Source organism: Pleurodeles waltl, chromosome 1_2 (assembly GCF_031143425.1).
Source record: "Pleurodeles waltl isolate 20211129_DDA chromosome 1_2, aPleWal1.hap1.20221129, whole genome shotgun sequence".
In the NCBI taxonomy this organism is placed as follows: domain Eukaryota; kingdom Metazoa; phylum Chordata; class Amphibia; order Caudata; family Salamandridae; genus Pleurodeles; species Pleurodeles waltl.
This window is the reverse complement of record NC_090437.1, coordinates 977,261,671-977,278,178: the sequence shown is the minus strand read 5'-3', so window position 1 is coordinate 977,278,178 and position 16,508 is coordinate 977,261,671. Positions and strand designations below refer to the sequence as shown.

The 16,508-nt window shown below is 42.8% G+C and overlaps 1 protein-coding gene across 1 annotated transcript in view; it reads right to left on the bottom strand.

Annotated features, from left to right (window-relative positions):
* Nucleotides 1–938: 938 nt before the first annotated feature.
* The window catches only part of USP46 (ubiquitin specific peptidase 46), a 160,143-nt gene continuing 144,573 nt past the window's right edge, over nt 939–16,508 (bottom strand). The window contains exons 8-9 of the mRNA XM_069201347.1: nt 11,941–12,019; nt 939–3,049 (exon numbers count right to left, since the gene is read on the bottom strand). Of these exons, the coding sequence (XP_069057448.1) occupies nt 2,948–3,049; nt 11,941–12,019 (181 nt within the window). The 3' untranslated portion in view covers nt 939–2,947. The remainder of the gene's footprint in view (nt 3,050–11,940; nt 12,020–16,508) is intronic.

Genomic DNA, 16,508 nt, shown 5'->3' with positions numbered 1-16,508 from the left:
TGTATGCAAATGCTAGGAAGCTATTTTTGTATCCCATTTTTCGCTCTTTTAATACGAACTCCCATAAGGAAGCATTTGAGCGATTGCCTGGCTGTAGGAGATTTTGATCGCCTTTCACTGGAGGTAGAAACAAATATGGTTCATTATAACCTCTCAACCCTTGTCTTACTGGTATTTTAGGATTTGACTTCGTTTTTTTGTTTGTTTGTTTTTTACTTTTTAAACTTCTTATATATTAGCTTGTAAACCACCACTGGCATGTCTTTTATGTAGTGATTTTTATGGATATAAAACTGATTTTATTTTTATTTTACTGAATGTGTTGAATTTCATAGTGCTGCTATTTTATGGAATGTTTTATCATCTGTACTTTTATGGCCGTGTGCGGCTGAGTAAGGTTTATGTGACTGACTGCCGTCTCCGTTTCTACTTGCACTGAGAAGGCTGGGAATGGATTTTTTGTGATAGACCATCTTGACGGCAACAGAGATGTAATAGGATGCCATGGGGTGGCAAAAGGCTGTTGCTACCGATGCAAAAGGTACTACCAACTATAAAGTAATGATTAAATAACCATAATTTACCTGTTTTTACCTAGGGTGAGGTAACTTCCAAGTCTTAAACTAGTAATCAAAACCTGCAATTAATCATTAAAGGGACTACATCAAATTATTCAAACACATTCAACAGTGCTCACCAAGCCCTCAACAAAATCCCAGTGATTGGGTCACAACTGGCATACATTTTCTGAGGCTGCTGTGCACATTGATATGCGGCTTCGATCTTTAAATCTACCCATCACAACGCTGAGCATTTGCTACGCAGGGTCCGAAAAACTCCACATAAGCCGCACCTTTCAAAAATGTTCGGTATGAAACTGTGAGCTATTAATATGTATCACATTGTGGTATAGGCAGAAGAAACAAACCATACAAATGTTTGGGAATATACATGTGCTTTATTGCCAAAAAGACAGTCTGAAGACTACTATAACACACCCTCAGAAGGGTAGTTGGCATTTTTAGTTTATTCAGCACAGTGAATTCCCTGTGCAAATGTGCAGCCTTGAACATGTGCATACTTTTCTAATTGCACACATTCAGTTTAAATTGAAGATAAACAACATATACTTATATGTAACACTTCGTTTAATAAAACAATTTACCCTTGTAAGTTTGTATGCATTTGACTTTAAGGTCAAGGAAAGATTAAAGTATAGGTTTAATCTATAGAAAAATAATATGTACATCTTTCTACTTCATTGGCTTAGGCAGCTAACATCCTTTCGGCACATCAAACTGCCTTTACACCCCCCCATACAGTGCAAGATATGCGTGGAAGCACCACCTTAGAGTCAACAAAGACCGGATTCAAAACAAATCTGCACACTATATTACAATACAGAGGCTATGATCACATTTGTTTTTGAATGTGAAAGGGCAGAGGTGAGCTGTGAGGCGCACGGTCAGTAAGAAATGTAACTTTACACACACTGTAAAAAAAATTAAACTGGGCAAATCTACAACAGTCCGTCCCATTTACAGAATGCATCTGGAAGACTTTTCTCATCACCAACATGGCGTGTGTTTATATTAGACGCCGAGATATAGATGTCAATTTGTGTTGCGGTTTGCACATTACATTCCTGATGTTTGAATGTGGTGTCAGCATACTTTGAAAAAACAGAACATGCTCTTCGGCGCAATAGGTCTCTCTCTGCAAGGTTCCGCACAAGCTTGATAGCAGGAGGACTCAATGTGAACATTTTATCTTCCAGAATGAAGTGATCTAAAACAGTCATTTTATTTCAGTTAATTATTCATGGTTTGATTTTGGCAGAACATACCTAAAAGACGTTGGCTCACCTTTGAAGAAATCTTAGTGCAATTTTCCTTGTTGGTAGCCTACAAGGAAGCCACTAACTACCACCACTTGACAACAGAAGTCTCCACTTTGGCAAACTGTGTTTTAAAGTTTGTAAACGAGGCTCTCCAGAGTACCGGGGTGCAACAGTTCTGTAGGCTGAGGTTGGAAGCACAGTCAAAGCACATCTTGTCACTCGGAGCCGTTGTTAGATTGGGACAGCTAAAGATAATGTTCTGCATCTTCTAACTGCAGGCTATCACGCCCCCTAGCTCATGTTGGGAGAATTGTTCAACACTGTAGAATAAGCTGCCAAATTCTCCTCCCCAATGCCCACGAATCAACGGTCAATCATGGCACAGCTGAGCAGAGGCTAAGGTCTTGCTAAAGTACGGAAGCGCGAGATTAAAGGTACAGAGTCAAGTTGCAAACACAGTAAACATTAACTGCTTGTTACTGAAAAACGCAAAGGAGCCTGAACTGTGATCAAGACACAATATCTGTGTACATCCAAGGAGCTTGCAGACGGAATTTCGAGGACGGGTTTTTATACAAAAACGTATCTACCGACTGCATCTCACATGCTTGCCAGGATGGAATTCCAAGTGCTCTATTGTGGTCCAATGTTTGAGGGGCACATTCTCAGTCAAAGCAAGACTCCAGCTGCATGTCAGGAGGGGCGGGCGCCTGCAACGAGCGGATAAGGCAACCCTTTATCTGCACTAACATAGCGCTTGGCGGAATGGGTCCAGTTTTTTCTGCAACAAACACAAGTATAAATGATCACAAACATAATACCCTCATATTCAGAGAAACTGAAAGTACCAAACACGTATGACGCTCCTACTTTGCACCACTATATAAAGAGAAAGTGCATTTTCACAGAAAGTCGCCAGTTAAGTTTTCTGTACCTGGCATCATTTAAAGTGCTTTGGACTAAGAACAGCTCACATCAGCATGTAGTATCTTTAGCAACAAGCATGGCACAAGATGGAGTATACCATAGTAGCATTTAGGCAACAAATAAGCCAGCAAGCAGTAGTTTATCTGCTTCTTCGTTTGTGTCACTGTTCACTTTCCACGGTCAGTCTCTTGACTGGTAGAATAAAATATATCCAGACTCCGAATTTTTTGATATGTCCGATGTCAGACCATAGAACTCTTCTATTGCTTGTGCGTCAATTTTCTGCAAAGCAAACAAGAGCATTCGTTATGGAAGGCAGCAAAGAGGAAATGCAAAGCAGTGAACTTGAACCCGCTAGCTATTTTGTCTTATTCTGAAATATTGCAAACACTTGCAGTATATATTTGACTTTGTTTTCTGTCTCAGGTTATTTTAGTTTCAGCTTCTTTGCATACAAAACATTGTCCAGTGCTCCAAAGTACTGGCAGAGTAGATTATACTTTATAGTATACCAACTCACAACACGACAAAGCAAAGTCAATCATCCCTCATTTGCATGGGGCACGAGCGCTATCTGTATTACAGAACGGGACACACAAGCGTCTGCGGCCTATTCTGTAATACCAAGGTGGCCTGGGGGTATCGGTAATGGACGCACACGCCCGTTCTGTCCCGAGGACACTTTATGTAATATCGGCTCTAGTGTTTAAGCCCCATACTTTTGCCAACTGACATGTGTAGGATGACGATTTCAAGTGAGGAGCCACTTGTGTACACAGCATGGACACGTTCATGGCTAGAAACTCAGAACGTGGCCGCATAAAAACACTTAAATCACTGTTCATTCAGTGTTTTTCCTTCAAAAAGCAAAAGTATTTTAATACACACACATACAACTGGATTCTACGTACAAAATTACAAATAATTTCAAGATCGTATGTAGAATTGAAAATAGATTACTATGTACACTATTCATTACAATAAAGGCATACCGAACATCCTTGTCAGATGCATTTAGCATCAGAACTTCAGGCCTACAGCATTTTGTCAAAGCATGTTTCATTTCAAACCATAAGCTTATTAGCTATATCAAGACATAAAACGTTTTCATTTCACCATATAAACATCAAGTATATTGGCTTTTTCACAACTTAACAGCAAGGCCTACAACTTTATCATACATATTTGTTAGTTCAGATTGCTTAACAACCACTCCTAAACCCACAACACATTAGGCCAGCTTTCCCAGGCCCTAGTGGCCTCTTGATGGTAGGTGCCCTGCCCTTCCTTTCATGGGCACCAACTTTTTCCTCCTGAGAACCTAAAGTAGCCAGTGTTTTCCGCAGAAAGAGGACTTAGTGGGGTCAGGCAGCAGCTCCAGGCAACTTCCGAAAACCCATTTAGGTATTGAGTAGGTGCCCTTGGGAGCACCCGCTGATAGATACGCAAGTGCTCTCCCTATCCAAACGGTCTTATGGGTATCTTGTTGCAACATCCCCAGGAGAAAATGCATTTTTTTGCTGCAGCCATGAAGCCCATATTTTTACTTTTAGGAATCCAACAGACATTTTATTTTTATGCAGGTGCTCAGATTTTACTCCTAGGCACTCCTGTCTACTACGGCAACCATCATGCAGCTTCCCCGGTCCCTCATATACACACCTCTACATCAGGAGGGGATGCTAACTACTTTCTTTTTTGACCTACCAACTCTCCGTACACAAACAACCTTCTTTTTAAACCACTGAGTATTGGGCTAGGGTGGGCATAGGCACACATGCTGACCAGCGCTTACGGGCCAAGATAGGAAGACTCATCTGCAAGGGAGTCCGCTCCCAAGCCTCCCCAACGCAGTCAAAGCCCTGTGGTCATCCCACAGCAAAGGGGAAGATTTACAAGGGTGTGGGCGCTCCAGGAGGACCAGATACTTTTGACTGCTGAGGCCAGGTCCAACGATTCCAATCTGGAATGCACGATCATGCAAGAAACCCTCCTCCAGTCTGCTGCTTTCCACAGCACCTCCCTTCTTCTTCAGGATGATAAATGACCCCTCATTGGTGAACAGCTGAATGTGACTGGGAACTTCTTTGCACCAGGGGCACCGAGATGCTTGGTTACATTTTCTTTCACAGCAGAAAATTTTAAAAATACTTCCACCGAACAGAGGCTGTGCATGGTGATCTCAGTCTATATTTAGATGCAGTTGTATCTGCTCCAATCTGGATGCAGTATCCATTGGTTTAATTAGCATGGCCAGCCACAGCCAACAGAACCAAATGATATTGGCCTTCAGGACTAAAGATTTCTTTAAGAAATTCCTGTTGCTTCTTTTCCTTCCTTAGCAGTAGCTCAGTTGTAGGTCTAGACTTGTTCCTCTGTCCAGCCTGGTCATCTACTGACTTGGGGTCTTGGAGGAAATATCTAAAACAAAAAACACATCCAGGCAGACCACCATCGACTTGCCTGAACTCCCCAGGTTTTTCATCACTAGCAGGTTGACTGCATGCAATAACAATATTCTGTAGTGTCCACTCATATAGTACCAGCAACAGAAAACAGTCTACCAAAAGCCCAGGGTATGCCCTCCTTCAGTGTCCCCAGAATGTCTATGCCTAATTGGTCTTGAGAGGAAGTCAGGAAGGTGGTGTGATGAGCTCCACAAAGTCCACAGTACACACCAAGTTTTACAAGCTGGGGACAATCCAGAAACAGGCTTACAAATGGCATTTACATGATAGGGCGATGTACAAACTGGCATAGCAATGTGTACCTTGCGCACTAGGGAAATGTGGAGACTGCCATGACAAGCATTATTAGACCTATCAGCTCTTGCCGTGGATAACCCTGTCTTTTTGCTTCTGACATCCTGGTTTTGATCCTGCTGGCTTTAGGACTCTGGGCACTTTACCACTGCTGACCAGTGCTAAAGTGCAAGTGCTCCCTGTCTAAATTGTAGTGGTGATTGGCTTATCCATGATTTGCCTATTTGATTTACTAGTAAGTCCCTAGTAAAGCGTACTATGTGCGTCCAGGGCCTGTAAGTTGAATATTACTAAGGGACCTGCAGCACTGATTGTGCCACCCACATGAGTAGCCCTGTAAACATGTCTGCAATGTCTGTGTGTGCAGTTTTAAACTGCCTTGTCAACCTGGCAAGTGCCCCTACCCGCCAGGCCCAAATCTTCCCTTTTATTACATGTAGACACAAGGCAGCCTCATGAGCATGGTACAGTGTATTTGAAAGGTAGGGCATGTACTGTTGTGTTTTACATGTCCGGATAGTGAAATACTGTTATATTCTGACTTTCACAATTTCAAGGTCCATCTCTTCCATAGAGTAACATAGGGATTGCCTTGAAATACTTTTGAAGTGTAATTTCCCATTGGGAGCAGAGAGAGATGTGGCGTTTGGGGTCTGAGTTGTACCCTGCATATCCTGATGGCCCATTACCAGGCTAATGGGTCTTACTGATCCAGAGTGGTGGGGGGAGCTGACACCTGCACCTGAATAGGCCTGTGCCCATCCTCACACAAAGCAGACCCTTGAAGTGTGTCTGGGGCCAGGGCAGGAAAGGCAGTGTCTTGTGCACTGCAGAGACTTCTCATTGAAGTCTGCCTACTTCAAAGACAGAAATGGATATAAGTACTGGTCCTCTGACACCACATGGTTAGAACACTCCAGGACTGAGGACATTCTGCCGGGAAGAAGAGCTAGATGCTGTAGGAGGGGCTGCCACTCTGCCTGTTGCTTTATTGTGCTGGCCTGCTACTTGCTGGTTTTGTCCTTGGAGTGAAAGGACTGGACTATGCTTTCCACGTCCTGCTTTCCAAGGTACTCCAAGGGCTTGAACGGAGCTTGCTTCCTATTAAGAAGACTCAGGGCCATCAAAGACTTCACCTGTCAGCACCTCTCTCTTACTGAGAGTCCTGACTTGCGAAGTGGTGCCAAATCCAGTTCCCGGGCCTTTGGAAGCAAGCTCTGGTGCAGACAAGAAGAAACTAAGCACACTGACTACACAGCGACTTCGGAACCGGTGCCGCTCTTTTAGTCCGTGCCGCTGCCTGCATCGGAGCCATGGTCCCGGCTGAGTGCAACAACTGCGACCAGCAACACAGGCCTGACGCTGGCACGCCTCCGAGTTCTTGCCACAGCACGAGTGCCATGTGCTCGACGTCCGGGACACCCAACTGACTCCGCTGCAGCACCCGTGGCCCCGTGGTGTGATTGCGACACTGTGAAGTCGACGCCTTGCATCTTGACCTGCTGGACTCATCGATCCCGCTAGGTAATGAGGAACCAACGCCTCGCCACCGACACCGCATCACCTCCCCTGCTTTGCAGTAAGAAACAGACACCTCACCTCCCTGGTAGCAGTAAGGAACCAATGGCGCACTGGGTCCAGCGGCCCATCACCTCTCCGACTCCGTGCAACATCTTTGTTTCCTCATCATTTTCCAAGGTACTGTACCTGGGGTCTGTGCGACTCCATGACTGGCCTACACTCCCTCGCGAGTGGAGTCGGACTGTTGAGAATGACTCTGTGAAGATGCTGTGATAGCCCCATTTGGAGCTATTGTGTTTCTAAGAGCTCTAGTAAGATTGCATCTTTGAAAATGTGTATCTTTACTTTTGTATGTTCGAATTTTGTCGTTTTGGTATAGTTGTACTCAGATAAATATTGGTTATTTTTCTAAACTGGTGTGCAACACTTTGTAGTGGTGTGTGTGTGTGTGTGTGTGTGTATATATACACAAATACTTTACACATTGTCTCTGATATAAGTCTGACTGCTTGTGCCAAGATACTAAGGCGGTGAGCAGGGGTTATCTTAGCTGTGTGGCTCCTTTACCCTTACTAGAGTGAGGGTCCCTACTTGGACACGGTGCAAACCACTGCCAACTAGAGACCTAATTTCTAACAACCATTCATTGCATACTGGATGACTGGTAGACAGTGGCATAGCATTATGAACTTCATAGAGTAGGGCAATGTTCATGTCATATAGCTACTTGTTTCTGTAGCTGATACCAGTTTTAGATCTGCAGCACTGTTAGCTGGGTTGCTTGATCATACTAAGGCCACATGAACACAGGCATTACAGAAATATCCGTAACCTGATAACTCTTTTAGTCAGTATGAACAGCAACAGGACAATAACAAGTAACCTGCACTAGTCTTACTACAACCTCAGCCCACAAGGCAACAGCCAGACACAAAGAAAAGTTCCTTGGTACAGTCAACAGCTCCACTGCACAGTGAACAGCCCTGGCATAGGTAAACATAGCTCGTCGACCTTGAGAGGCCACCTTTGGGAGTAGCGCTCTGGCTGGACTGAACAGATCACTATGTACATTTGAACATGAAATGTCATGTGAATGCATCAACTTGGATAACAACATCAACTCTAATAATGTATTTTTTCACATACACCTATTTTGGGCTACCAAAGACATGGGACAGTAATGGACAGAATATCTGGGCACTGTATTTTATAACAGGTTTCCAAGATGGCCATTTCAAAAAGGCCCGTCTTCTGCTGTGGCACAAATATTTGCTAGTGTGCCCAGTTTTTTCAAAGGCACAAGGATGATTTCTTGCTATGGAGAAATGCTGCTTATGTGTACCATGACGGACACAAATCTATTGTAATTGTTCCATTAGTGTCCATTCAAGCAGACAATAAAGGATATGGGATTTACTATACAGGGAGTGCAGAATTATTAGGCAAGTTGTATTTTTGAGGATTAATTTTATTATTGAACAACAACCATGTTCTCAATGAACCCAAAAAACTCATTAATATCAAAGCTGAATATTTTTGGAAGTAGTTTTTAGTTTGTTTTTAGTTTTAGCTATGTTAGGGGGATATATGTGTGTGCAGGTGACTATTACTGTGCATAATTATTAGGCAACTTAACAAAAAAAAAATATATACCCATTTCAATTATTTATTATTACCAGTGAAACCAATATAACATCTCAACATTCACAAATATACATTTCTGACATTCAAAAACAAAACAAAAACAAATCAGTGACCAATATAGCCACCTTTCTTTGCAAGGACACTCAAAAGCCTGCCATCCATGGATTCTGTCAGTGTTTTGATCTGTTCACCATCAACATTGCGTGCAGCAGCAACCACAGCCTCCCAGACACTGTTCAGAGAGGTGCACTGTTTTCCCTCCTTGTAAATCTCACATTTGATGATGGACCACAGGTTCTCAATGGGGTTCAGATCAGGTGAACAAGGAGGCCATGTCATTAGATTTCCTTCTTTTATACCCTTTCTTGCCAGCCACGCTGTGGAGTACTTGGACGCGTGTGATGGAGCATTGTCCTGCATGAAAATCATGTTTTTCTTGAAGGATGCAGACTTCTTCCTGTACCACTGCTTGAAGAAGGTGTCTTCCAGGAACTGGCAGTAGGACTGGGAGTTGAGCTTGACTCCATCCTCAATCCGAAAAGGCCCCACAAGCTCATCTTTGATGATACCAGCCCAAACCAGTACTCCACCTCCACCTTGCTGGCGTCTGAGTCGGACTGGAGCTCTCTGCCCTTTACCAATCCAGCCACGGGCCCATCCATCTGGCCCATCAAGACTCACTCTCATTTCATCAGTCCATAAAACCTTAGAAAAATCAGTCTTGAGATATTTCTTGGCCCAGTCTTGACGTTTCAGCTTGTGTGTCTTGTTCAGTGGTGGTCGTCTTTCAGCCTTTCTTACCTTGGCCATGTCTCTGAGTATTGCACACCTTGTGCTTTTGTGCTCTCCAGTGATGTTGCAGCTCTGAAATATGGCCAAACTGGTGGCAAGTGGCATCGTGGCAGCTGCACGCTTGACTTTTCTCAGTTCATGGGCAGTTATTTTGCGCCTTGGTTTTTCCACACGCTTCTTGCGACCCTGTTGACTATTTTGAATGAAACGCTTGATTGTTCGATGATCACGCTTCAGAAGCTTTGCAATTTTAAGAGTGCTGCATCCCTCTGCAAGATATCTCACTATTTTTGACTTTTCTGAGCCTGTCAAGTCCTTCTTTTGACCCATTTTGCCAAAGGAAAGGAAGTTGCCTAATAATTATGCACACCTGATATAGGGTGTTGATGTCATTAGACCACACCCCTTCTCATTACAGAGATGCACATCACCTAATATGCTTAATTGGTAGTAGGCTTTCGAGCCTATACAGCTTGGAGTAAGACAACATGCATAAAGAGGATGATGTGGTCAAAATACTAATTTGCCTAATAATTCTGCACTCCCTGTATAAATACATATTCCTTTAAAATTTAACATTTGGTATACATTTCTTTTTTCAAATTCTTCTTTCCTCTGCTGCTGTGGTTTTTTAGGGCCTTTTTGCGAGAGTTGTGATTGCCCGCTATGTCAGTTAGTGCAATGTTGAGATTGTAGTTTTTGTTGGCCACAGCTGCTTTGGTCCCCTGTTCGACATGTGTGATGCACTGATATTTTACTCATGTTTCAGGCTCCTTTCCGGACCCTATTTTTAATAAATGACCAGCGCAACACATCCGACAGTGACTATTAACACAACCTAAGCATGCAGACTTAATTTATGCCGAAGGCCATACAGGAATGTTGAACAAAATGCACACAGTTAAAAAAACATGGTATGTACATGTAATTAACCATGTAGTGTACATGTAATCAACCAAAACACAAACTCAGAGAAGTATCAGCTGTGGTAAACTAAACTGATACAGGGAGAGTAAATGACATGACCAACCACCCTGGATTGTAGCTATCAGTGCGCAGAACATGGAGTGGCACCGGCGCCCAGAGGCCTTGGGAGACCCTGAGCACTGATTAGGACTGTATTTTACTATCTAACCACAGGGGTAAGGTGGACGCGTCCTTACAAGTTCTAGGATTTTTGTGCGAGCAACATTCGTAAACCGTAAGTCTGTTTGAACACTGTTTTATCTGTGTTCCAATGAGTGATGTAACGTGGACAAAGATCTACAGGTCTCAGAAGATAAATAAAATAGACTGTTCTCCCAGCCTTTCCTGCGGTGACATTTTCCTTTACAAAATGACTTCCGAACATCTTCGTGAATCGCTGGCTGTGCCCCCTTTCTTCAACGCCTTTCATACTACCCCACCTTCAGCAATGACAGATCCTTCAATGGAAACAGCAGTGACGTAACTGAACGCGGACAAGCTTTACAGAAAAGGGAGAAGCAAGTGTGTCTGAACAAAGGCAAACAATGCTGATGTCGTTGAGCCACGTTTGGGAAGAGCTGTTTACCCAGCTGGCCAGACAAAGGTCTTCAGCTTTTAGGTTTGCCTTGTGACTGTTTTTCATCTGCTTCTTAACAGAGTGAAATGCAGAGAGTGAGTGGTGACAGGGTGGGCAGGCACACAGAGTGGCCTCTTCAAATGTGCACTGTACAGCTCAGTGCAGAAGAGAAAGTTCTAACAAGGTACATGACTTGAGACATGTTGAAATCTTTCAAACTCGCGCGGTCGTCCCATTGGCTGTATGGTCAGGCCCTTCTTGCTGCGCTGTTCATCTACACTAGTGCTCTACTTTTTGTAAGGTTAAGTACAATATGTAATGCCGAGGTGAAGGCATCTGAAGCAAAGTGACTTCCACTCCAGAACTGTAACATTTAGACACCTCACTATTTCCCAAGTGTTTTCCATTTAATCTCCCTGTATCAGTTTAGTTTACGTGGAAGGACGGTAAAGTGGAGTTTTGGCACATGAAACAATTATTTATGAAAGTCATAATCACTATGTATTACACTTAGTAGAGTTCTCAGACTTTTAAACTGCTTTGCGGTCGCTGTTCATCCACATACCTGGTATATGTATTTAGACGATCTTCCCCAACTAACTTATGTCATCCCAAAACTCTCATGCATCAATAAGGCTAAAAAAAATAATCTTAAAATAGCTTGACTACTCTTCTTTCCATAACCCGGAAAAGCTAACTTACCTTCACTGTACTCCTGAAACCTGCTCATCGGAAGCACTGGCTTAATCTAGCAAGATGAGGTTAGAACTCCAGTGAGGTGTTGTGACAAGGTCCTTACGAGGTCACCACCCAGCATCAAGGCGTTTAGAACATATGCAGAGCTACAGAAATGTCAAAAAAGTGACAATGCAATGCAACACGATTTGTGATATTAAGTGACAAAGACTGACCTCTACAATGTCATCATCGAACAAAAGCCAGAACCCGTGACTCTTCACAATGGTAATGTAATGTCCACGATTAGGGCCGCTGAGAAGAAACAAATGTAAACATTAGAAGTGCAGACATCCCATAAATAAGAACAGATCTTCGGTCAGGACATGCTTCAGTGTGCACATTTAATACAACGTCAATGCCAATTTGGCTTCCCTTTTCAACTGTTACCTTTAACACAAAAGTAGTTACTTTAAGTCATCTGCTGATTAAGAAAAAAAAATCATTCTCAAATTTTAATTTTAACTAGAGTTTACACAGAGGCAGCAAGAACTTTGCCATTGCAGATCAAACGCATCAAAAACAAGCTTAAAAGTCGAAAAATCATTCGGACATTCACCCTTCCGAAGTAATACCTCTCTGCCATTCACTGCACCTAAACATCTGTCCCTTAACTACCATGAGGCTTATGGACATATGAGCACTAACCAAATTCATATAAGTAATATTACAGAGATTTATTCGACCGAATTAAAGGCGCTTTCTGTATACAATGGAACCATTCACAGACACATTCAAAGATAGAGATGAAAGTTGTTGTCCTCAGACCACAAAACTATACTTTACATGAGAGAAAGTTCTGCTGGGGAATCAGACGAAGAAAGCAGTCATCCTCCGGTGTCTTTAGAGCCATAACATCGAGATCAGGTGCTGTGTTTTTAATGAAGCTAGCTCAAATAACCAGGTGAAAGAACTGTTAGCGTGACAATACACCCCCAAGAGAGGATCAGGGACAGTCGGGAACAGATCTGTGCACCTTGCAGATCTATGCAAGACTGTCGTGTTACTCTGCAGAAATGACTCCACTCATGAGCACATCAGCAGACCCCCACTCTACACCAGAAGAGTTGAAGCGCATGAATGCTTTGGGCTCGATCTTCAATCGGATTATTTATTTAAAGAATTGTACACGGAGTAAACATGGCCAACAGGAGTTTCATAACTTTATAATGAAGATCACAAAAAATAAAAGGTTGGGGAATGTCATCTCAATGAAAATGATAAAACATAAAAATAGCAAAATAATCTCCAGCATGGTCACTAATTGTCAAACAATCAAGAAACAAAGAAAGGAGCGGAAAAGAGACCAACATGGGGGGCGGTGCATGTTATGGCATGTTCAGTGCAGTGATAACCATAACTAGCGAATTTAAGTGGTTTATCACATTTGGGACAGAATTATATCCTAATAATTCAGTTTTTAACTGTTTTTTCCCAGTGAATAAAATTCATGCATATATTTATTTATCCATAACATACAGTCACAGTTACCACTGTGTAGTTCTAGTTAGGTCACAGTTTCTGTAGAAGAGCTTTTTTGGTTACTCTAATAACTTTGGTGCCATTCCATGAACCTTCACAAAGCTTTCCCCCCCCCCCCAAAAAAAAAAAAAAAAAGTTCATCCAACACGGCTTCATTATTGAAAGGTTTCGGTGATCCATCAAGTGGGGGCCAAGGGAAATGGGGGGCCACAAAGGTGTGATTTCACATGTTAATTGAGATAAAAAAAAACTGCATGATGAGGGCAAAAAATATAGTTGGTGCATTAAATTGTAACTGGTTTATTTCAGTGTTTTTTCTTACATGTGCAGATCCGTCAAGTGGGGGCCTAAATATAGGGGTGGGGTGGGGGGGCGGGGTAGGGAGAGTGTCCCAAAAGTGGCATCTCCCATTTTACCTCCAATATGATTTTTTGCTCCTCAATAGAGAAAAACGGTTCAACCGAATTACACTAGTTTTGTCATGTAAATAGAATCTGTTCTCAAGGAAGCGCTTTCACTTAATTTGGTATAAATCAGTTCGGATTTAGGAGAAATTAGGGTTCTGAAAGCGTTCTTCACTGGGCATGAAGAGGTTAAGTTTACAGATACCTGGACTGTTAATTTGCAGCTCTTCTGTTGATTCACGAATCCACAGAATATTAGTGTATTCAATTAAAAAATATAGAGGCACAACACTGGACTAAGGAGCTTTTCCTCACTTCATCCATTATGGATTTGCAAATCTGCCATTATGAATGGCTGCAAATAAAACTACCTGATTGATGGAATGCTTCAATTAATCTCAGCCACTGGGGATCCCTCTGGGCGAATTCCAGAATGCCCTTTTTCCCCTACTGTGCCATTCTAGACAGAGTTGCCTTTTCCAAATCAGACTTAGTCCTCCTCTAATAGAACAGTCCCCCTTGAACTGCCAGGCCACGTCATCCCCAGACGGAACATGAGCAACCCTAGACTGATTTCGATCTACTCAGGTTTCATCAGTGACACCGTGCTCTCTGTGCCACTGGAATCAGGCTGGACTGGATTAGGCCTACTTAGGTCTCATCTGTGAGGTATAGTTTGAGTCTTATAATACAGTACCCATGTCTGGACATACCCATCTCACTGTCCCACTGGAACCAAACTACATCTGACTGATGAGCCCCAATCTGGTTGGAACTGGTCTTGGACTTCTTGTGTTCCAGTTCAAGGAGAACCTGGCCTGGCATTTCAGGCTGGACTGTTCCTATGGAACATGGTGACTGATTTACATATCGCTGAGCCAAACTAGACGGCATAGTAGGCAAAATAATGATGGGTTGGAATGTTACTCCGAGTGATTGCTAGTACTTAGACCTACTACAAGCATTCTTCACATCACCTTTTGTTGTGCTAGATTATTGGCTAATGGTAATAGAAAAATCTGTTGTGTTTGCCATTATCCAACACTGCACACAGAGCACCGGGCTGGGAAGAATAAAAAGTGAAAGGAAATAGTGAGCTTACTCTGGCCCCGAGGCCCATGAAGGGAGGTACCTAGGGGAGCCCCTGGCAATAAAAGAATTATCAAATTTTTATTTGTATTTTATTCGTGAATTCCATGCTGAATTCAAAATCATGAATCATCCCTTGGACCAATGTATCCTCCTCAGGATTCATGAATCCAGCATTCAATCTGCAAATCCTGTAACAAAACATACCCCGCTACAAGTGGCCAAAGGCCGTTGGCTGCCCTTGGAGTGTTGAGTGCAGGGTTCCCAACTCGGCTTGTAGTTCTGTTGTACAGCACGTTGATACCGGTTTGATTGAGTTGCAAATGAAAAATAAATAAGTCTGTAAGATCAAGCATCTAGTTTGCTCCTAGCTACAGTGTGCATGAATGCATATTATATTAGAAGGTGCCTGCAGCGTGCTGTCTGAGAATAAATGGCTAGAGAGGAAGCAAAGATCTAGGAAATTAAAAACTTGCAGGAGTTCGACCTTTTGATTTCAGAATTCTAGCGTTTTTTGTTCGCAAAATAATGTACTTCATGCCAGAGTCTGTTCGGGATCTTAGGGGTACCTGCACCAATCACTCAGTTGAGGGGGGACAGGATGAAAGGGACCTTAGATCTGCTGGACAAACTACTGTGAAGCACTTTAGGGTTGTTGCTGCATGGTGTATTGCAGCTAGGACACAGGCCATTTGATTATTCGCATGCCCTGGGTCAGATATGTGACTTAGTCTGTGTGCTTGGGATCTTGATAGAGATTGTGCATGCCCCCCGTCTCCAGGTACCTGTGCCCCTACCCTAGTCTGCAAGGTCTCCTTTCCTGTGAGCAAGTGAGTTAGGAAAAATGCATTGGTTGTTGGTCTAGCACATCAAATGACAATTACAGGGCCTCTTCACATTACGTTCTCATGGTCTGTAACATGCTTGCAGCTGTGGATCTCCCTGACCAAGGTTTTCCCTGTCGGTATGGGGCCAATAAGGAGTGAGTGGTGCAGGTGCAAGGTAGGTTTCCCCTCCAGTGATGGTTTGCATTGTGGCGACAGAACTTGCAGCCCTCCTACATTACCCCAGTAAGTTCGTTATTCCCACAGGCAGCTCTGCAAGGTAGGGCAAAGGTTCGGGTCTTAATGCCCTCCACCAACCAATGTGAGCTATTTAAGTATTACTGAGTATAGGTTTATCTATGGGAGAAACAGGATAAGTATACGCACACCAGCACATGGTCAGTCAGACAGGTATGCACTTGTCAAAGGATGAATCAATAGCGCAAGGTCTGGCTTTGCTGTCTGTAACCAATGGAGATACCTCTAGTTTTTGTGTCTGGAGAGGGATCGCTTTGCTGAGCATCTCAAGTGAGAGACAGCGGTGCGCACCATGGCAAGTGACAGTTTTGCTGTCCATGATATGGTGCTGTGTATATTACCATGTTTACTAGAGCCTGTTTTGGAGGAGATCGTAAACAAGATGTCAACAACACCTTTATTAAGTGTGAATGACTGATTTAAATATTCTATTTTTTGTGGCATTATGTAAATTATTTCTAGAATTGTATTTTCCTGTATTTGCAATTCTGTCTATTAAAGAAAACAGATACAAATACAAAATATGTCTACGATAGGAAAAACCATGGATAATTATAATCTTCAGGTAGTTTATCCGCTGCTACTATTAATATGACTTCTTTGGCAGATTAATTTCTAAACTCTCTACATGGCCTGCCATGATAAGTAATCAAACTTTCGTTTTCAGTTCGTGCCTCTTATTCCAAA